Consider the following 23,129-nt stretch of genomic DNA (forward strand, 5'->3'; position numbering starts at 1 on the left):
GGATGTCTGACTCTTCCTACTTCAACCAGTCAAGTCTCTCCTTTCCGCATTTCCTTATTACAACATTCATCAATCATGATTGTGAGATTGCACATTGTCACTAATCATCCCAAGGAGAGGTGCAAAATTGCCCTGGAAGGCATTTTAATTCATTCATATATATATATTTATATATACACATATATACACATATATATACATATATATGTATATATACATATATATGTGTGTGTGTATATATATATATATATCAAATCACATAAAAACACATGGGTCTAAGGGAAAGGCAGGTTAACACAGAGATCATGGAATTTAAGAGTTGTAAAATCATTTATTTTTGAAGTGTCTTCTTACTGGAGATAAAATTTAGTTTTCCAAAGTTTAGATAATAATGAAAGGTAGTTGACTATAGAGTACTTTCTCAGTTCCTGAAATTTGAGGTCATTTTTCACATTGTAGAAATTTAACCTGTTGTTAAGAAACAATAGAATACATAGAAGAGAAACAAAAAGGAGATGGCATTTCTGGGTGACATCTAGATTTAAAACCAGATATCACAGTCAGCCTCTGCTGCTTTCAGGTAACTGAAGACATGTTTTTTCTGCTGTATTCATCATCTGTAAAATGGGGATAGGGGTACCTGGATAAAATGGTTGTCGTGTTGTTTAAAGAGAGAGTGAATATAAAGTTCCCAGTATGGTGCAGTAATTGGGACATTTCCATTCTATAGGAGGTTTCAGATACCCAGGTACATAGATGATTGATATTTTGGGACACAACTCGTGCCAAATCACAAAATGGAACTGTCCTGTGATACCTCTTATAAGTAGGGACCATCTAATCCCACCTGCGATCTCTTTAGTTGTGGTTTATGGGAAACACGTTGCTTTATTGGTGTATCCCTCAGTATGTTTTGAGTTGTTGCCTCTGCTCTGTATCATCAACCAGTCCTGCCGGCCAAATTAGCCTGTTACTTTTTAAAATCCAGCTGTTTCTGTGCAGTGTTATGAAGTTGTATTTGAATCCCCAGAGAATACTGCACATCATCCTGCTGGTGAATCTGGGAAATAATTTGATAGATTCTGACTGGCGTTTGATTCTTGTGTGCGCCCTTCTTTTGTTCGCAAGTTCGTCTGTGCTTTAGGTCCTCAGTTGTTGTTCCCCCAAATCCTGACTGTTTAGCGTTTCTAGCAACCCTTCAGAAGGCCTATATTAATTGATCAAATCTGGGTTTCGTTGTCCATTTCCAGGATTTAAAAAAAAAAAATGTGTGTCTTTTGAAAGCAGGGTTTTGATGACTTCTTGGAGCCTTGATTCTTTCCCCACAAGAGGGACCCTCCATTTTTATAATCAAAGGTAAGGAAGAAGGCAGATTCACTTTCCAGGCAGCCGTGTTAGGACACACACATTTCATAGCATGAGGGATGTTGGTAATTGCTTTGGGAGGGAACATTTCCTCAAAAATCAGAAGCTACCTCTATGTTTCAGGCTGTTCATCACAGCTGTCTCCCGCAGAGGCTTTTATCCGCATGTATGGAAGAGTTTACACTGTTGTAACATTTGATACTATATTAGACAACAGAGGGTAGTAGGCAAATGTGAGAGACTTTCATTTCCTTGAACCTCTGAGTGATTACAGCATTATGTTTCTGGTGAATGGCAGTGCTAATGGCTGTAAAAATATAATGGTATACCTTGAGGGATCATTAGGAAATGTAGGAATGCAAGCAAGTACATAATTTTGAGATTGATGTTATTGAGTTATTTTTAAATTCACATGAAAATGTTGTATCAGGCGCTGCATTTTCTAATCTTCTGTTTCCTGTCACCTATTGATTTACTACCTAACTACAATCGCAGGCATAGACTACAAACAATCCTTTTAATAAAGGCTTGTATAAAGGAACTCTTAAACTATTATCCAAATTCTTGCTCCTTAGTGTTTTTTGTGTTTTTTGGGTTGTTGTTAATTTTTAAAACTTTTATCTCAGATGTATTAAGGTATAATTGACCAATAGTAACCTATTTAAAGTATACATCGTGATGATTTGATTTGATATAAGTATACATTGTGAAAGGATTCCCTCCTTCTAGTTAATTAGCATGTCCACCTAGATACCCTTTTCAGCCAGAAATAATAGGAGCTGCTTTCTGGGGGTTTGGGTCCTTCTGGATCTTGAAACTTGAACTATCAACAGTTTTGGTCATTTGGTAAATGAATTATCATCTTCTATCTTGTACACACAAAATAAGATAGAGATAGGAAAACAAGAAGTGACGTAAGAACATAAACAATTTGATGTCACCATTGGTGATTCTAATACTCACTGACAAACCTCAGTGCCAGAAAATAATTAGCCAAATAACAATTTGCAGGAGTAGTCAAGCAGGAACTAAACATATCTTGTGCGAAAAGGTCAACTTTCTGTCAAATAGGTCAGAATAACTGTCAAATAACTGTCACAGGAGCAGTTAACTTTCACGTCTGTCTTCTCAAGAGATGCACAGCTTTGGCTTGTGGCCCACAAAAATGTATCTGTTTCATATCAGCAAGCTCCTAAATACAAGCAATTTCCTCTAGTTACATTATAGTAGTTCGTGCCCCCACATTGTTCACCATTAATATCTTGTTTGTGCTAATTCAACATTGTGACAAAATTTGTGTGATAAGGTAGCCCTCCTCTTCTGAGAGATCCTTGGTAAGCCATGCTTAGTTTCAAGCTAATGATTGGCCAGAATTGCACACTTCTTGCCGAGAGTCAAATCCAGCTAGTTCGCTGTTTTAGTAAATAAAGTTTTATTGGAACACAGACATACCCATTCATTTAAGTATTTTCTCTGGCTGCTTTTGTGCTACAGTGGGAGAGTGGGGTAGTTGCTACACACCCTAGAATGTGGGAAAAAAAAATTGCTACCTGGTTTTTACAGACATATTTGTTGACATATCGTCGCTTTAGTGCTCAGCACATACTTTCCAAAACAGAAAGATGTTTTAAAGGTAGGTCACAGATGCTGACTTTATGTCACATCAATGGCCAGCTCCTGTTCTTTGAGTACTGTTTTAAAAATTTCCGAGCAGTTGGGCATATTTATATTTTGTTTCCCAGTTAACGAAGCAGAAGCTATCCTAAAAGAGAACTTACATTGTATTTGTTTGACAAAGCAGGAGGAAATATATTACAAAATTTATATGAAAATTCTTATGTAGATCCTGAAAATTAACAATAGATTTGAAAAACATGTTTAGGACAGTTAAACACTAAGAAAGACAAAAGTGGCCTAAGGCCTTTTAAATGTCTCTCTCTCTCTCTCTCTCTCTCTCTCTCTCTCTCCCTCCCCCTTCAGCTGCCTCTGTGTAAATCCTTACTATTTTTAACACAGCTTTACAGGTGTTCTTTAAGGCAGGTTCTCTGCCAGCTCCCGGAAATAGACGACTGGTGGGAAACAAGGTCCTTGCCTTCAAGGAGTGTCTCATACAGAGCAGAATGCTCTCCTTGTTATCACTTCTTTCTGAATTTGTCACCTCAGTTCTTGTGCCATGTCATCATTGAAGCAAATCTCATAATAACAAAATAATAGAAAACGTTGACTCCATCCTCACATACACATAAGAGAAATGTTGAAAGTAGATGGTGCTGTTAGCCCCCACCCCCATCTTTTTTTTTAGGTGAGGGCATGGAACACCAAGAGTTGACATGACCTAGTTAGCATTCTACTCTGCAGACTCCTGTGGAGCTGACCACCCATTCTCTTTCTCCCTCTCAAAATATGAATACGCTGTTTTACATCCTCTCTCACAGGGTGTGTAAATTACTCTGGTTCCAGTCTCTGCACTTCCCTACTCTCTTAAGACCTTTCTATGTCACTATTTATTATGCAGAGTAATTTAGACCCATCCCAGTCCCTGAAGTCCTACATCTCCACCTCCAACATTCATTCCCCGTAAACAACATAATTTTCAGTTACCAGCATCCACCTTTCTGGACAGATAATGAATTAATTATAAACAACTAATCCTTTTCCTGTGTGATCATTTCTATGATGAACTCAATAATTTCCATTTAAAACACAGGGCAAACATCTCTCTGATTTTCAGAAGAATGGGTGATATGTTTAGAACATCTCAGTTTCAGATTTTCAGTGTTAGACAAAGTGTTTCCTGCAGCAAAAGCTGGATCCCACATGGGGCGAGGGGTATCTGTGTGTCCAGCCTCAGAAAGTGCTACTGTGCTAACCCTTTAGAGCTCTGAACCGAGACACGCTGGCAGGTGTCATTTGGAAGAGTGGTGCTTGTACTCTGGAGATCACTAAGTTAACAGCCACCGCAGGTTTTAATGGCTAGATGCTGCTGACGGCAGGGATGCAGTTGATGGTGGTGGTGTTAAAGTCCGTCGCAATTTGAGCATCTGTTATTAGGAGATGCATACATCCCATTTTGGCATTCTCACATTAACCCGTCAAGGCAGGCACCTTATCTTCATTTTCCAGCGGTGGAAACTGAGACCTATCCCTGTCAACTCTTCACGAGATGTCTCATATGTCCCTCTTCTTTGTCTCCATGTTCATGATGTCTGAGAGGCACTTGCATATACTGGTCAATAAGAGTGGATGTTTTCCTTTTTGGATTCATCGGGATTGTGATGTGGTTACTTCCATTCATGAGAAAATTGGGGGACAGGGGTTCTCAGACAATTACAAATTCAGTGACCAAAAGGGATGCGATAGAACATTCTAAGACTGCCGTTTACTCTGAGTTACTGTTTTGGTAATGAAGGCCGGACTGAGGGTCAGACGCCTCTCAGTCCCAATGTCAGCATGAGCACTCCCTAAGTGTGTGCAGTTCGCACGTCACTTAACCTCCCAGAGTCTCTTCTGGTTCCATCTCTAAGGCACGCATAAAGAAAGATACTTGTATTGCAGAATTGCGCAATTCAAGGAGCCTAACTCAAAGCCTGGCGCTGTGTGGGCATTTGTCAACGGGAGCTTGACTTGCCAGCGATGTTTTACTTTGATGTTTTGCTCAGAAATCAGTGGTCCAACAGCCCCTGCTCCCTCTCAGTATCTGGTGCTATGTTCAGTCTCTTGTATGAGAAGGCCACACTCAGCGACATGGGAAGAAGCTGCTCTGTTCTTTCCTTCATTAGATTTTGAGGCTGTGGGCTCCTTTGCCCGCTCCGCTGCCTCTCTAGCGCTGCATCGCAGGGAGGAGGAGAGGGAGGGACTGTCTTTCTGGTTACGGTAATTGAGCCGATGCCTAAGGTACAGCCATCTGTCTGGCTCCTGATCTCAGGAGGCACAGAGGAAGATGGGAGGAGAGCAGCGGGGCCTGCATGTGGGGAAGGTGGAGCTGAGGAGGCAAAGGCTTCAGTAAACTTCCACGTCTCATTCTGAAATTTTAGCAGGCGGTGTAACCATGCTGACTGGCTTGAATGTTAAACAGTTTGAACTGGAGAATGGGGGGGGGAAGACTTGGAGTGAGACTAAATACCAATGTGAGGTGGACGTTTGACTTTTTATTGTTATTCAAATAAGCATACTAGATGCAAACCCGCAGGCTTGTATTATGATGGCAAACACCTAGACTCCTAGGGTGCATTGTGTCCCTCTGTGTCTTTGGTTCGCTGGGACTGCTAGCACACAGAAATGTCGTTGCATTTCACAATTCATAAAGTTCAGAGACGGCAGATTCTGGTTCCGCTCTCATCATTTCCTGTGCAAATGGCTCCAGGGACCCTAACGGATTCTAAAAGGCAACATCATGTAGCTCTAAAGCTAAAGAGCAAAATACAGTTGTGAATTTGCTTTTTCTGCTCTGGACATTAACCAGAATTGGCTTTTTATCCCCCAGTATATCAGTATTACAGTGCAGGGGAACGGAAAGCCAATTGCTTTTGACCTTTATTTCCTAGTGCGTTAAATGAGTAGGATACTATCTTCTAGTTTTGTAGATCTTTAAACCATATTTTCCTTGGTCCATCCAGAGACCACAGGGATATTCTATGTCCAGGCATTTTGGAGTGTATGTATGTTCAGGCTTGTTCTTAAATGTTTCTGAGAAAAGAGACTGGAAATCTTTGCATACACACTCAGGTTTTCAGACTATGTCCATCTGAGCCCAACTTGAGGGTCAGGGAGCGGCCAAGTAAGTGAGAATCCAATTCCCCCACTAGGTCAGCTTCTCTCTCTTTTGTGTGTGGGGTTCTGTGTTATGTTCCCTTTGGTGCTTAACGATTTTAAAGTAAACCACCTTCATGGAGGATTTCTAATACACACAAAAGGAATCTGTGAATGCACTGTTTTTAGGTTGACTTAGCATTTCCACTTTTGGTAATAGGCAAAATTTACAGAGGAGTTATGGATAAAGGGACCATGTGTTATCTATTACATCTTGAAACATAGCAGCATGACACCTGCAATATTTAAGAAATATGCAAGCAATCCAATTAACATGTTATCAGAAGGAAAAAAGATATTCTCCAGGAGCTTTCTGATTGATCTTTTAAATGTATATATTTTTAAACTATAAACATGCTCATATAATGAAACTTTTTGTTGGATTTCTAAAAGATCTGTGACATCAGCTCAGATTAGGAAACAAGCACATTTGATTCACATGCATTGACTTTCTCCACTCCTTCCTAGAGACACTTCTTCAGTGGTTTTTCATAGTTTCCAATGGGAAGAAACGGGTCAAATTGATCTCTGTTCAGAATTGACAGAGTTGCAGTCCATGTGGGTATCTGGAAATGACTGGCTTTCCTGGTACCAAACCATCCAAAGGTCTGCAGTTTGTAAGATAAATATGTCCAAGCACAGTAAAAGGATGCCCAGAGAGTGGGGGTCATCAAAGATCAATGATGAGGGTGAATGAAGTTTAGACAACTAGCTGCAGTATGCGTCGTAACAGGAAAATGGTAGCTCTCTGTTGGATGTGCTTAAATTTACCCAATGCATCATTCATGCACATATTTACACACATATCGTTCCACTCACATATATAATACACACACATGCACACAGACACACACATCTCAAGTGGGCTGTCAGTGATTAACAAGTCAACCCCCTTAAGTAGTTGGATAATCTGAAAAGTTAATAGTCAACGGTGTTACAGCTCACAGGATTAGTTAATTAGACAAAGGCTTGCAGGCAAGATCTCTGTAGTCTGTTCTGCTAAAGTGATGGAACCCACTTAGGCAACTGATGAAAAAAGCAGTGTGAACACTCTTCCAGGGAGGAAATGTGGAATGTAAGAGAACAAAGCCTCAGCATAGCAGTAACGAGCGGGCAGAGGCATTGCCATCCAATGATTGCCATTTGTCTGTGCCGCAAAAGGCAGAGGCTTAGGGAAAAGATTTATAATTTTGGTTACCGTCTTTCCTACTGCTTCAAGGCAATTTTAATTACTTTGTAAAATCAGTCTCTAAACTTGCATTTCCCCCTGTGAATTGTTGACCTTCACTTTCAAGGACGACTATGCAGAGTGCTTGTCCATAGCAGGTAATGAATGCATTTCATTAGACAGAGGATGGTTGTTTAACCATATTAAGATGAAGACCAACATCTTATTATTTTAGAATTGTCTTAAGAAGAAAATATGTTGACAAACGCTGCTGCTTGTATTTGGCTTCTCAGGATCTTTTCCAGGGGTCACAACAGTCTCTCTTTTTCATTTGCACCAAAAGTCACGAATATAATGACATATATTGGCCAGGCAGGGGTTTCAAATAAGTGAAGCAGACTGATTATAAAATCAAAAGGGTAGTAAAATAATAATAATACTACTAATAATAATTAGAGCTTTTGTGCCCAGCCTAAAATTATGAGTGATGTCCTAGATAGGCATTTGTTTTCATGATGGAATTCTAGTCCAAGTTTGCTGGATTGCCTGATTAAAATTTATATTATATATATATATATATATACACACACACACATTTATATATATATATATATATATATATATATATATATATATAGAGAGAGAGAGAGAGAGAGAGAGAGAGAGAGAGAGAGATTACATGTATAAGGCTTTTTACTTTGGTATACCTTTCAAATCATGTGCATTTTCAAGAAGTAAGACAGAGACATCCCATAGTACCCTTCAGTCACCCTCTACCAATGACATGTTGCAAACTGTGGTCCAGTGTGATCACCATGATGTGGTCACGGATATGGCCCAGATAGAGAACATTCCCATCACCACAGGATTCCTCGTGATGTCCATGTATGGCCATACTCACTTCCCTCACACCCCCACGTCTACCTTAACCCTGGAAACCATGAATCTGGTCTCATTTCTACACTTCTGTTATTTTTAAGAATGTTATACAAGTGGAGTATACAGCATGTAACCATTGGAATTCTCTGTTTTCACTCAGCATTATTCTCTGGATATCGTCCTGATTTTTGTGTATATCAATGGCTCATTCCTTTTTTTATTGATGAGTAGTGTTTCATGCCATGAGTATACCAGAGTTTGTTTAACCAGTTGCCCCTTGAAGAACACCTGGGTTGTTTCCAGTCTTGGGCTGTTATAAATAAAAATTTTGCTACAAACATCTGTGTACAGATTTTTGTTTAAGTGTAAGGTTTGTTTCTCTAGGATAAATGTCTAGGAGGGCAATTACTGAGTTGTAAGGCAGTTCCACATTTAGTCGTTTGTTTGTTTGTTTCTTTGTTTAATAACTGCTAAATTGTTTTCCAAAGTTGCTGTGCCATTTTACATCTGGCCAGCAATGTATGAGTCATCCAGTTTTTCCACATTTTTGCCAGTACTTAGTGTTGTTATAATTATTATCACCATCATCATCATTATTTAGCCATTCTGACAAGTCTGTAGTAATATCTCATTGTGGTTTTAATCTGCATCTCTCCAATGGCTAATGATGTTGAACATCTTTTTACGTGTTTATTTGTCATTTGTATGTCCTATTTAGTGAAATGTCACTTCATGTCTTTCGCCTATTCTTAAGTTGTACATTGTTGTTTTAGAAAGTTGAGTTTTAAAAAAATATTTGTATATTCTTGATATCTGTCCTTTATCAAATATGTGGTTTGTAAATACGTTCCCTCAGTCTGTATATTGTCTTCTCATCCTGTTAACAAGATCTTTTGAAGAGTAACAGTGTTTCATTTTGATGAAGTTCAACTGTTATTTTTTTACTTTTATTTGCAAGATTTCTTCTTTCATTGTTTCCTTTCTGTTTTAGAGAACAATTTTGAACCATTCTTGTAGAATATGTCTGCTGGTTACAAATTTTCTTATTTTTTCTTCATCTGAGAATTTCCTGTTTTGTCTTTCATCCTAGGAGGATATTTTCACCTTATATATGGTTCTTGTTTGAAAGTTCTTTTCTCTCAGTACTTGAAAAATATTTTGCCATTTCCTTCTGGCCTCCATGGTTTCTGATGAGAAACTTCCGTTCAAATTGTTTTCCTCTACATAGTGTCATTTATCTCACTGCTTTGCAGACTTTTCAGAAGTTTGACTATAATATGTCTTAATATGGATGCATTTGGATTTATCCTGTTTGGGATTTACTCACTTCTTTCAATGTATGGCTTTATGTCTTTTGCAAGTTTGGATGTATTTAGCACTTTCCCAGTCCCTCTCTACATTCTCAGCCCCTCTCTTTCTCTATTCCTTCTGGAACTCTAACAACGTAAACATTAGGTCTTTTGTTATCATTCTGTAGGTCTCTGAGGCTCTGTACATTTTTTTTTTTCTTTAGTCTCTCTTTTTTGTTATTTATTTAGTTTTTTTCAGTTCTAAAGTTTTCATTGGAGTCTTCTTTATATCTTCTGTTTGTTTTCTGAGACTCTTTGTTTTATTTGATGAGACTTTCTACTCTTTCGCTTGTTTCGGTTGCATGCATAATTGCTCACTGAAGCCTTTTTATGGCTGTTTTTAAATCTATTTCAAATAATGCTAAAATCTTTGTTATCTCAGTGTTTGTATCTATTGATTGCTTCTTTTCGTTCAATTTGAGGTCTTCCTAATTGTTTGTATGACAGGTGATTATTATTATTTGTTTTCATTGAAAACTAGACATTTTGGGTATTACGAGATTCTGGATCTTATTTAAACCTTCTCTTCTAGCTGGTTTCCTCTGATCCTGCTCTGTGAGAATGAGAGAGGTCCCATCTCATGATTGGTAGGTTGGAAAAGAAGTCCAGGGTCCCCATTCACTCTTTGTTAACACCCAAGTGCAGGGAGCTCCCTGTTAGGAGTTTGGGGGAGGGGTCGGATTTCTGGCTTCTCAGTAGGTCTCTCCACTCATACCTCCCTGAGTGGTAGGGGTATCAGTACCTGATTACTTCTCCACACAGGGCATCTGCTGACACCAGCAACCGCTAACAAGGGGCAGAAGGACTCGTAACCACTGGGAGATAGTGAAAGTACTGACTCTAGGCTAAGCCCCCTCCTACATCACCCCTGCAGAGAACGAGAGGGCCACCTTGTTCCCACGACTGGGGTGGAAGGCCAGGCTCCCTATGAGTAGGGAATGACCCCATTACTTCCTGGAAGGGATGAAAATCCTGGCTCTCTTCTTAGCCTTCTCTGAAACCACTGCTTTTGAAGTGGGAATCCCTTGTTGCTTCCTCAGCGGCGTGGGAATCTAGGCTCCCCACTTGGCTTGTATTGATGAAGATGGGGAGAGGCTATAGTTTTTTCCATGTAGTTTGGATAGAGTGAGGTGGTTACTGTCTAAAAGCTGTCTCTTTTGTTAGGCGGCTCCTTTCATAATTCTTTGGCTAGAAGGAGCCAACTTCTGTTGGAGACTTTGTTGTCTGTGCCTATTGATGTTTCTGGGTTGCCAGTGTGTTTAGCTCCAAGTCTGGAATATATAGGGCAAAAAAAAAAAAAAAAAAAAAGAATCTCAGGAACTCACCGCAGTGTTGTTCCTCGGGTCCTGAGGGCCGTAGTTCATCTGCCTCTTCTTTTCACCTTTCAGACTATTTTCATATTTGCTTCACATATGACGCCAGGGTTTTAAAGCTGAACTTACTGGGAGGAATAGGTGAAAGTATGTTAATTCCATATTTCTGGGAGCAGACATTTCAAAACTGCCCAATTTTTAATGATAAGCTGGAGACCCAGATTTTAATATAAAATGTCCTTGTTTGTCTTTTAAATATATATTGGAAAAAAATTAAATAACAGGCAGCCTGAATGCAGAGTATCTATAGGCTAACAGTCTGTGTACTCTGCTCAATTTCCTAGGAAATTAACTTTCCCTGACTAAGATTTGTGATTTTTACCTCATTATATAAAAATTTCTATCACTTGTGTGAAGACGACGTTGCTGGCAAACTTGAACTCTCAAGGGCATAGCCAAGAAACAGGGGTTTAACAGGAAAAGATCACTGGGCAACCAAATTAGACATCAAAACGTCCAAACACAAAATGTCTTGTACTTTATAAATAGGTAATAAGCCTTCAGTCTTTAAAAATAAGCCTTTAACTCAGAGCATGATTTTTAAAAGTAAAATAAAATCACATACACATACACACCGAATGTCAACCTGCTTTCCAAAGCATGGTGCAAATTAGAGGCGATAGGATTTCATGAGTCAGGGACACTAAAAAAACTTACAGAGAAGCCCGAGAGAGGGAAATGATCAAATCCACTCAAAACACTCGATTCCCTAAAAAACGTGCTTGTGGCCAGCTCCTCAAGGTTGCTACACGGCGTTATATGCCCTCCATAGGTGCTGACGGCCTTCCTTTATTGGTTAGTGCTCCAAGTATTGAGATTAATAATCAGAACTGATTTTTCAGGGATTTATATTTTCACCTCCACCCTCTGTCTAGTACAAGTCTGTGACTACTTAGCTAAGGACAAAAAATAACAGTTTAATCCTTCAGCGATGAAGAAGAAGAAAAAAAACCACTTATTATAGAGCCGCTACCATGTGTTAGATAGCATATTGGGAGCTTTATTACAGTATCTGTTTTAATTTTTAAAAAAAAAAGAAAAGAAAGGAAAACTATGAAGTAGATACTATTATTTTCCGTTTTCACTGGTTGAGAAACTGAGACTGAAAGGCCAGGAGTAATTTTACAAGGCCTCTGGCTAGGTGGGCCTATGGGGAGATTGACATCCAATCAAGGCTTCAATAGCAGTGCTCGTAACCAGCCTATAACATGGATTCTAAACTGCTGAGATCACATGTTGGAAATGAAGGGAGAGGATGTTTGGCATTCAGAAATTGCATTAATGTTACCACAGTTGAATCAACGCTGCACAGCAAAAACTTACATGCCAGCATTGAATGTTGGTGTCCTCCAACCATCTTGACTGGTGACTTGGGTCTTGACTGGCGACTCTCAAAGGGACTTCTCAGCTTCCTGAGTCAGGAGCTGTAGCCGCTAGGAAACTAAGTATTAGCTGTTATTTTTTACTGACTGTGCTTGGTGCTCAGAGCACGTGCACCCTTTTTCATGGCCAATTGCCAAACAAAATTGTCCATTACAGGCAGTATTTGATAAAGTATACAAATAGTGTACATTAGGAGGGTTGCTGAGATCTGGAAGGGCCTCTTGGTGTGAAAAGATAAGGGACGGCTAACTTGGCTTCTGCTGGCTCAGGACAGATGCCGTCCACATCGTGTGTGTATAGACTAGGCCTTTGGTTTACATGTAGGTATCCCACTGCAGGGTGGTAAATAACCAAAGAAGAGCAGAGGGGCTCAGAACTACACATCTGTTCCCCAAGTATTTCCTGACACGTTGAGGACTCAGAGAGCAACAGTAGATTGGAGAAAAATGATTACACTGGCTCTAAGTTGTGTTTTCCATTTTAATTAAAATCCTTATTTGTCCATTCTGTCCAGACCCTGGCCCTGTGGTCCCTGCTATTTTGCATGGCTGGTGAAATCAATAGGAGCCTATCATTTGGAACTTGGAGACAGTTAAGCATTTTTTGTTGTATTTACTAGGCAGAAGGCTTGTGTTTTCTGAATGATATTTGGCACATGCTTCCAGGCCCACGGTGTCCAGTGACAGACGGTGGGGCTCCCTGGTTGCCAGTTCATGTTAGAGAGGTTCCTTTCTATCATCTTTCCTGTTGTAGTCCGTGCTCTTCCCTGTTTTCCTTTTCTGCAAGGGATATCCCAGCAATGGAAGGGGCAGAATTATGGGTGGGCTTAGGCTGGTGATGCGGTGTTTGTGCCAATGGGAACTCTTGTCAGCAAGATCTCCTGTTGATAGATGTCTAGGGAAAAGAGGTGACCAGGTGTGTCCAAAACACAGATCTGCAAAGGTGGGAAAACCAACTAGGAGATTGCTGAAGGCTCCCTAAAGAATTGGAGTTAGAGCATTTGCATGTCAAGAACGCCTTATCGTATTATTCTCCAGACCTAGATGGGCGATTTTGTGTTAGTCGAATTCACGTGGTACCATCGCAAAGCTTCAGCAGCATAAATTTGTGCCTCGTATACATTTATTTTTATTTATTTTGATGTTTGTTTTTCCCAACTCTGCTATAGCAATAAGAGGCTATAATTAAATAAGGATAAAATCAGTTTTGCTTTGAACTGCTTCGTAGTAAGATCTTGCATTAGAGTGACAGATATCATGTCATTTGAGCGCATATAGAAAATCAAAAGATGAGTTATTTTGCTATTACGTTTTCCCCCAAATCTATTAAATTAAACAGCAAGAAAATTAATTTACTGTATCAAGCCCTTCTCTGTAGGCTGATTGTTTCAGTATACATTAAACATTTGCAAAACAGATTATGTGGCACTGACCAAACTGGCCTTTTTTGGTTTTTATCTGAGTCAGAACGGGAGTCAGAACGGGCAACAGCATTTCTTTTAATCACAGTCTTGGTTGTTCCCTTCGATGTTTTTAGGTGGTAAAGTGACAAGCGCCAAAACTCAGGCCCGACTTTTCGGAAACCATCCGCGTCCTGCCTGATCTGGAATAATGGATGTAAAGGACCGGCGACATCGCTCCCTGACCAGAGGGCGGTGTAGCAAGGAGTGCCGCTACACGAGCTCGTCCCTGGACAGTGAAGACTGCCGCGTGCCCACGCAGAAGTCCTACAGCTCCAGCGAGACTCTGAAGGCCTATGACCACGACAGCAGGCTGCACTATGGAAACCGGGTCACAGACCTCGTTCACCGGGAGTCAGATGAGTTTCCAAGACAAGGTATGTGGAGCGGGCCTTACCTTCGTGCTGCCTTGCATTCTGACGTGCGTTGTTGTTGGTTGTTGATGACTAAGGTTGGTGAACACTGGGAGCGAAGCATGGAGCCATCAAGTGTTCCGTTAGAGTTAATTGAGGAGGACAGTCCCTTTGATGCACCATAACTCCTGTGGGCATCACAATAGGGCTTCTTTTGTGCTGGACACTAAATTCTTTGACAATTTGGTGGTTGCTTTTGGAGACCCATCGTGGTGGGTTTTGACAGAAACAACATAGGGGAGACCCTGGGCTCTATAAGGGGTATTCCTCTTGAATTATAGTGTTTATTTTTTAATTCTTTGGGGAGTAAAATTTGTGTTCTCCCAAATACTAACAGTTGGCATTCTCCTCGTGTCCAATGTCCATTAGGAATTGTGTTATCACCTTTCAAGGTCGATGTGTACACATGTAGACCAAAGCAAAACCGTGCTGAGAAGTGGTATAGCTAAGTTGACTCACTAGCTCCACATCTTGCATTCTGTTTGCCAGCCTTGCTGTGTGTTCGATTAATTTTACCTTAGCAAAATTACAAGAGAATGCACAAAAAATACAGTGGATGCCCTGGGAAAGGTCACTCAGCCAGTGTCAAGGATCAAGACCCGGTCTGCCAGGTTATTACATCACTGATTCTTTATTTCTTGTCCCAATACATGTGGTAACTAATTTAATTCTAATGAGTTACCTTAGCGTGTGTCAGGCTGCTGTAACAAAATATTGTAAACTGTTGGGCTATAAACAACAGAAATTCATTTCACGCATTTTATAGCCTGGGAGTCCAAGATGAAGGAGCTAGCTGATTTGGTGTCTGGTGAGAGCCCTCTTTTTGGTTCACAAACAGATATCTTTTCCTGTGTCCTCACATAGCTGAAAAGGGTGAGGGAGTTCGCTGGGCCCCCATTTATAAAGACGCTAAACCTATTCATGAAGTCTCCACCCTCATGACCTACTCACCCCCAAAGGCCCCACCTCCAAATATCGTTAGAGATTAGGTTTCCTTCCATGCAGCATCACACACATTCAATGGAAAGCAGCTTGGAATTCCATTTCTGGTTTCGGAGCTTCCTTAAGTTTCTTAACTTATTCTTATTTTTTTAGTTATTATTTTCTTAGAAAACAGTATATATATGTAAAATCTATAATCCAGTGCCTGTTATAAAAAACATCTTTTATATGCTCTCAGTGTAGCCTAGCTCCAGCTTTTACATTTAATATAATATTACAGAAAAATCAGCTGAGAAACAGTTAAAATTGTTTCCATTGCAGTTGTGGACCCTTGCAAGATGCAATTTTTATTTAATCTTCACTCTTATTTTCAGAGTTATGCTCATGTAAATGAAACACATTTCAAACAGGGGGAGGGTTGCTTGCAAATTGCTCTGTACCAAATGTCTTTGATCTGTGAGTGACTTCAACGAGTGTTTTACTTGTTATGTTCTCACCCGACCCCAAAATGTATGTAGTGGGAACTGGGGAAAAAAAATATATGTATGAAGAATCACAGCTTAATTAATTAAGGGAGTGCTTAAGTTTCCAGTATGAAAAATTCTGGCACCTTTCTGTTATTTCCAAGAGCATCACTAATACAAGACTCCAATATTTTGAAAGGTGATGCACGTTCAACATGGTTGAAAGCCTTTCATTTTCTGCTGTATTTTTGGTTTCATTTACGGTGTTGCTGCATACATTTTGTTTCTTGTGATTCTGCGCTGAAATGTAAGCTCTTCTTTCTAAGTCTCATTAAAGGTGCATCCTGGCTTCTGGGACATTGTTCACTGAACTGTAGATCCCAGATTATTGTTGAATTGTGGATTGGCCTGTCACATTTTCCCTTATTAATATTTACATAAAATGGAACCAAATGCTTGGGATTTTATTTTCAAATATACCTTTCTTCTTCCTGTTTAATCTTGTTCCTCTCCATTGATAATAATGGAAGTTGCTTGGCCATATCAAACTCATAGCTTTGCAATTAACAATTCACACATGCCGTGTGTTGTTATTGAGCCCATATTTGTTTGGATAATGTGTTTGCATGAATTAAAAACTGTGCAGGCCAAAAGTAAAAATGAAAAGGCATAGGAAAGTATTTGCATATGCAAGTGCAATTCCTTCTGAAGACGTCTATGAATTTATGCATGAAAATGTATCCAGAGTCTGAGTGGATCTCCTTTGATGGGTTCTAAAATTGAACTCTGCAGGAAGTAAATAAGTACATATTTAAGCACAGGAGGAACAGGAGATACAATCTGGCAAGCAGCACATTCAACATGAAACTTAGCTACTACAGAGAGGGTTAAAATAAATTTTACACTCAGTAATAACAATAATTTTTTTAAATGTCATGCATTTCCCGTTTTATTTTCTTATTCATGAAATCAAAGAGCAGGATCATCTCAGTACTTATTAGCCTAGAGGCGCAGTAGCAGGGATCGTTGTGTGATCATCTCCTGTGATTCTTATTTAAAACCCAAGACACTGATTATAAAACAAACACGCTTGTCACATACAAGCAAGTTTGGCAAACACAGTTGGATGACTCTCCAGATGCTCAGAGTGGAAAAGAATTGCCAGCCAGTAAAGTGATGTGAGGCCAGGGTCAGACCTTGTCCAGTTTCCCCAGCTGGCCGGCTGCAAGTATCACTTGTGAGAAGCTGCCAGGTCCCAGCAGGAGAGAGGGGCCAGGTGTTCCCCTGAGAAGCTGATAGAAGCGCCTGTCAAATTCTGCCTTCTTTGCTTGCTTTCAACACAGAATCCTCCTCTGCCTTCTTTTATTGTGGGCCTCTTCTTCTAATTATCTGTCTGGCCTCTATTATGCTGGGTCCTCCTGGTTAGAAGGGAGAAAATCGCTGACCTTACGTCTGTGGCCGTTGGAGTAATTAGTAAATGACTAATCCTGCAATAAATATCATCCTAGTGGTCGGAGAGTTAATGCACCTGACAAAAGGGACCAGTGGTCTGATCTATAATCAGACCCAATGCCAATCCCACCTGTGAAATAGATTCCACTTGTGAAGAAGGTAGGTCGGCCAAGTTCCCAGGCGAGTTGTATAAGCTGCTTTTTGGATCCTACACCCTGATGTTAGGGTGTAGAGCAGTGTGATATACAAGACATCCTGCTGTGTCTTAGGAGCCTAAAGTTTGACTTGAACTGGACTTTTGCATATTTGTGTGCCTGTGACTCTGGTATGCATTCTGTGCTGCCCCAGGATGAGTTAGTGTACAGCGTTCAGATGTATGGAACAGCAACAATAATAATAAAGGAATAACGGCTCACATCTAGTCTGCACTTTCTACATGTCAGATGCCAGTCTAAGCTTTAGGCTTGTTTTACCTCAGTTAACATCCGTCACAATGTTGTAAGGTGGGTACTGTTATCATTCCCGTTTTTATGGATTCGGAAACTGAGGCATGGAGAGATTAAATAAATCATCCAAGGTAAGAATTTAAGAAGTAGAGATAGGTTTCAAATCAGGGAGTTGGATTCAAGAGCCATGTTTTCAACCACTGTTGGATCCCCCAGTACATAAACAAAACACAAGACGTTAAAGCCTCAGTCAAAGGCTAGGGAGGGACTATGAAGTTCAATTTATAATTGTTTTAGGGGTCAACACCTTTAAACCTTTCTTAATAGTACATGAACTGCAGTCCCTGATATCTATTGAACACATACAGAGCATTACCACCGGCCCCATTGATCTATATTCCTTTTCTCACCTATTGTCCTCCATTTCCACAACTATCATGTTTCCCCAAAAATAAGACCTCGCCGAATCATCAGCTCTAATGCGTCTTTTGGAGCAAAAATTAATATAAGACCAGTCTTATTTCACTATAATACCAGGTCTTATATAATATAATATAAGACCCGGTCACATATAATATAAGACCGGGTCCTATATGATATAAGACCTGGTCATATATAATATAATAAATATAATATAAGATTGGGTCCTATATTAATTTTTTCTCCAGAAGACGCATTAGAGCTGATGGTCCAGATGGTGTTATTTTCGGAGAAACACGGTATTCCAGGCTCCCAGGAAGTGTTCCTCCTTTCAGCCCTTCCACTAACCAACTGTAGGAAAAGTTTCTACTGTTCAGACGTGTGCCAGGCTGTTAGCACCGATCCTCTGCCCTCCCCTACACTCACCTTTCTGCACAACTTCTCAACCTGGAACACTTACCAAGAAAGGTGTTGCTATCTAAATGATATTGCTCAGGTAAGCAGAACCGACTGGCTTCTGTGCTAGCCAGGGCCCAATGGGCCAGAGAGTTCAGCCAGGCTTCTCGTGCCTCAAAAAGCCCTTCTTTCCGGTTAGTAGTGCAAGTCTCTCGAGAGGGGCCAAGATTGAATTATTTCTCTGCACCTCAGGCTGGCTGTTTGGGTCAAAGTTGAAGAAAGAATTGGGGGCAGATTGGATTTTTTGAAAGTATGCTTGCATCAGTTCTCTCCATCGGTTCTAGCACAGAAGTAACTTTCACTAACCCTTCGATGCACTTTTAAAATACATAAGCACACACAAACACACGTACGTACAAGTACATATTCATTTTGGCGAGGTTTGATTTTGGTATTTCATAAATCAGTTCTCTCTCCTGTGATCTTTAAAATAATTTGGGCGGCATTTTTTGCTCTGTGTAATTTTGTCAAGGCATATATTTAACCTGCATCAATGACCTGAAAACTCATGAACCACTAGTAAGCTAACATGTTACCTATATTGATTCAATTAATGATAAATAATAATTGTTGACATGCTTTGAAAACCTGTAAGCATTTCTGTCTGTACCATTGTTCTGAAATAGTTTTTTTTTTTCATGGCACCCAAAGCAACAGTTAGAAAGATTCTGTTTTCAAATTGCTAATCTTTACAAAGAACACCACACCTTTTAGATCTTAGTGAAGTTCAAAAGTTTGTTTGGTCAGTATTTGCAAGGCTGAAAAGTACCTTGAGAACATTGCTTTCAATTTGTTCTTCTGCCTCCAGGCACGACTTCTGTTCATAGCTCAACTGAGAATAACATGGTGCTTCTTAATCTTTGGTTGTGTTGTTGCTTTAAAGAAAAATCTTTTAAAAAAGACACTCTACCATCTTTCAGTGAAATATGATTTGTTGTCTTCTTCCAGACTAATTTGAATCTATGCAGCGTCTTATGAAAGGCATATGGGAGGGTAGTTAAGAAGGCAGATCCAAAGTTAAATTGTGTTAGTATCCTAATACTAATGTGCTCTATCAATGTGACCTTGATCACATTCTAGAATATACTTTCTAAGTCTCATTTTCTCCATCTTGTAAAAGTTCTCACCAAGATAGTTGTTGGGATCATTTCTAACAATTATATGTTTGTCATGCTATGGACATTGTCTCTCTTTTAATAAGTGCTGAATAAAGGCTACTGGTTATAATTATAATTATTGTCATTTTAACCCTATTCCCAGCAAAAGCGGTGATCATCTGCTCTCCAGTCTTCAGAATATTGTGTGCCACAGAATTTATTTTTATTTTTTTTCCTCTTGGATTTGTTTCCTATGACTTGCAAAATTCTGACATCTTCAAACGAAGCATTATTCTTCCCGTTGTTGATAGAGTGCAGTTGACTCACTACGCACCATATCTTTTGTTCCCAAAGATGAGCATAACTCACAAATTATTTCCCTATTTTTAGAAAGGAATGAAAGATACCATCTAACAGCTGTCAGATCATACCAACCACTATAATAGAATTCTAGTCAGACAATTTTACAAGTTAAAAAAAAAATGATTCGAAAAATGCTTTAAGGTAGTGTCATTGGATACAAACAATTTTTTTTAGAGATGTGTATTTTATGGCATGTAGTAAATTTTAGAATGGGTTCACTTAAGAGAAGAGTCTATCCATATAATCTCTGGATGAAAATTAATCCATTCTTATCACTCCGTATGTAATCATTTGGAGTCTATGTCATTTAGTCAATTTTATCTGAAGTCTCATGATTGATATTCACTGCCCTTCCAGGATTACATCTATATTTCCAATAATTGTGGCCATTGAGTAACACTCTTCAGTTTGCCCAGTTGTTATCCTTCACATTCTGTAATTCTGCATTCAACTTTGGATCTAACGTTCCTTGAATTGTCTTCCTTTTCCTGCTCTTTTATGGTGGTAATTCTCCAGAGTTTTACCTTTAGTCCTCTACTCTTTCCTCTCCATGGCAGTTTCCTTACAACAATCTTGTTCTTTTAACTTCAGCATTCCCTGTGTCTATTTCCCAAGATTATTTCAGTGATAAGTGAAAGTAAGACAATATCTGAACTGAAATGAACTTATGCAAAAATAAGATGCTTTGTCATTATCAGTGGAGAATCTAGCAATACGTCTGACCTCACACATATCATCTCTTATTTCTCATTCTCTTGGCTTTATTCTTCAAAGAGATCTGTTTGAAGATGTCTTTTCATAACCCCACTCTCGTATTCTCTTCTTTTCGTAACATCATTATAAAGAGTTTGTTTGCTTGTTTGTTTGTTTGTTTGTTTTCCCCACTCTTCAGCAGAACATTCCCAAGGAAGATTCAGATAGTCCTGGCATGGACACATGGTGATGGCTCTAGCTATCCCTCTGACTTAGTTGTCTATGTACCCTGTGCCTGGAGACAGCTTATGGTGAGCACCTCCTAAACCCCATGGAATGGATTCCATGCAGGAAAGAAAGGTTCTTATATCAGAAGTAGGTAAGGAATACTGACTGGCTTGATAACAGATGCTCCTAACCCTAGTGATGCTCAAGTCTGAGGCAAGCATGGTCTCCCCAGGCTCCATTTTCACTTTCCTAACTACCCTTGGACTATGTCTTCTTACATGATCAGTTACCAAACTTAATTGTCTTTGCCTCAAAATCTGTTTCCATTTTTGATTTCCCAGCTTTTGTGAACAGTATCACAACTCTTGCATTTTAGGTAGCGTCTGCCAAGACTCTATCTTTCCTCTTGGTTCTTTATATCGATGTTCACCAAATTGTGACCATTATTCCTTCTTAATTTATCTTAGTTCCAATTTTCTCATTCCATGAGAAGCTTCTAATATTTCAACACTATACAACCACTTCACCATTTAAATTTCTTCCTTTCCTTAGTCTTTCCTCAAGCATATTTTTCAGACCACGAGTGGTCTTAGGTAACTTAGAACACGGCCCTGTTTTTGCCTCTTCATTCAGATGAGTTCAGAAATACTTTGGGGTACTTGTGGGAAACTGTGTTATGGTACACAACAATGATATGGCAGACGTGGTCCCTAGCCTCACAAAGCTTAGCAATCCTATAAAAGAAAGATGTAATAGACATGTCACTAGGTACAATCTGATAAACTCCATGAAAGGGAAAATATCGGTTAGTGTTGGAGAGGCATCTAACCTAGAATTGCCCATTAGGGATGCCAGAAAATGTGATGTACTTCCATACACTTGAAGGATGAGGAGGAGTTGGGAGATAAAGCAGGCAAGAAAGAGTGTTCATGCACAAGATACGGCACATGCAAATGTCCAGAGGTAATGCAGTCTGGTTGTTCCAAGGATCTAAAAGAAATTTGCTGAGTGTGGAGTGGGGACAGATGAGCTAGAGTGGTAGGAGCACGGGGTCACAAAGGCGTTTCAGGGAGCTAGTGCTGGCTTCGGTTTATGGAAGATGTTACAGGGAGATAAGATGGTCAGTGAGATGAGTTAGGAGGTCTAAGCAAGGGAGCCTAGCAGCCTGAACTGGAATAGTGGAGATGGTCTGAGGAATGTCGTTGAACCCCAAAGCTTGCTGACATTTTAGGACACTGAAAAAGTGCAGGTACTTATAGTGTTCTGGGACTCTTGTGCATGGACTGCTTTCTTTTTCTGCGAAGAGAAAGTTGCCTTTCTGATACTGAATTTCTTTAAAGAGCCAGGCAAGGTCAATGCTTATAAATAGCCTCTGAAATGGAAATGCATAGATTATTAGGTCAAGTTCTCCTGGAATGGTGACATAAACCTGAATATAAAAATGTAGTGTTGTTACAAGCATTTGCATTTTTTTTTCTCAACCTTGTTAGGTCCCTATCTATGCAGAGTAGCACCGGCAACAGAATATCTCATATGCATCCAGGACAAGGAAAATATAGAAAAAAATATTGTTTCATCCACCGCTCCTCTGTGTGACTACAATCCCTTGTTCATTTTCTATCATTGGCTAAATAAATCAGGGACTCATAGCAGATATGAGGTGTGTGTGTGTGTGTGTGTGTGTGTGTGTGTGTACAAGTGAGTGTGTAGTTTATGCTTGCCAACTGATATATTGACTAGCAAAGCTGAGGATGTTTAGAAGGTGGAATTAGTACTTTATGGCAACTGATGGGACAAAGTGAGAGAGAGAAGAGGAGTCAAGGATATTCCTAAAGTTTCTGGTTATAGAAACTGACTAAATGTTAGTGCCAATCACCAGGGATGGAAACAGAGGATGAGCTGGTTTGTGTGTTCAGATAGTGTGTGTAACCATAGACCTTTAGCATTTGAAGTGCCTTTAGGCCATGCATGTGTAGATACCTAATAGCTGAATGTGCTGCTCTGAAATTCTGGAGAGCGGCATGGACAGAGTAGAGATTTAGGGGTTGACAGCTATTGATTTCATGGGAATTGATATGATCACCCAGGAAAAATGTACCAGGAAAAGAAATAAGGAGCTCACCTGAGAACACATGTAATCAATAAACAGGAAAAGGAACAAGATCCATCGATGAGTGTGGGGGAAAAACCTCACTTTCCTTTACGTGGTCTACTCAACCCGTCCAAACTTGACTTAACATTCGTAGCATAAATAATAAAACAATGTGAGTTTTATTTCCCTGTCCAGTACTCAGAGTAGGCTTCCTTTTTCATCCCATAAATCAGTGGTCACAAAGTTAATGCATACAAACCATCCTTGGGTCCTAGATG

General features: G+C 39.7%; 1 protein-coding gene across 8 annotated transcripts in view; it reads left to right on the top strand.

Moving 5' to 3' along the window:
- The window catches only part of TENM2 (teneurin transmembrane protein 2), a 1,556,107-nt gene that overhangs the window by 673,940 nt on the left and 859,038 nt on the right, over nt 1-23,129 (top strand). For all 8 annotated transcript variants that reach the window (XM_019740878.2, XM_019740872.2, XM_019740888.2 and 5 more), the window contains one exon: nt 13,863-14,162. In XM_019740878.2, coding sequence (XP_019596437.2) covers nt 13,937-14,162 — 226 coding nt within the window. In that variant the 5' untranslated portion in view covers nt 13,863-13,936. The remainder of the gene's footprint in view (nt 1-13,862; nt 14,163-23,129) is intronic.

The sequence above is a fragment of the Rhinolophus sinicus genome, linkage group LG10 (assembly GCF_036562045.2).
Source record: "Rhinolophus sinicus isolate RSC01 linkage group LG10, ASM3656204v1, whole genome shotgun sequence".
Classification (NCBI taxonomy): domain Eukaryota; kingdom Metazoa; phylum Chordata; class Mammalia; order Chiroptera; family Rhinolophidae; genus Rhinolophus; species Rhinolophus sinicus.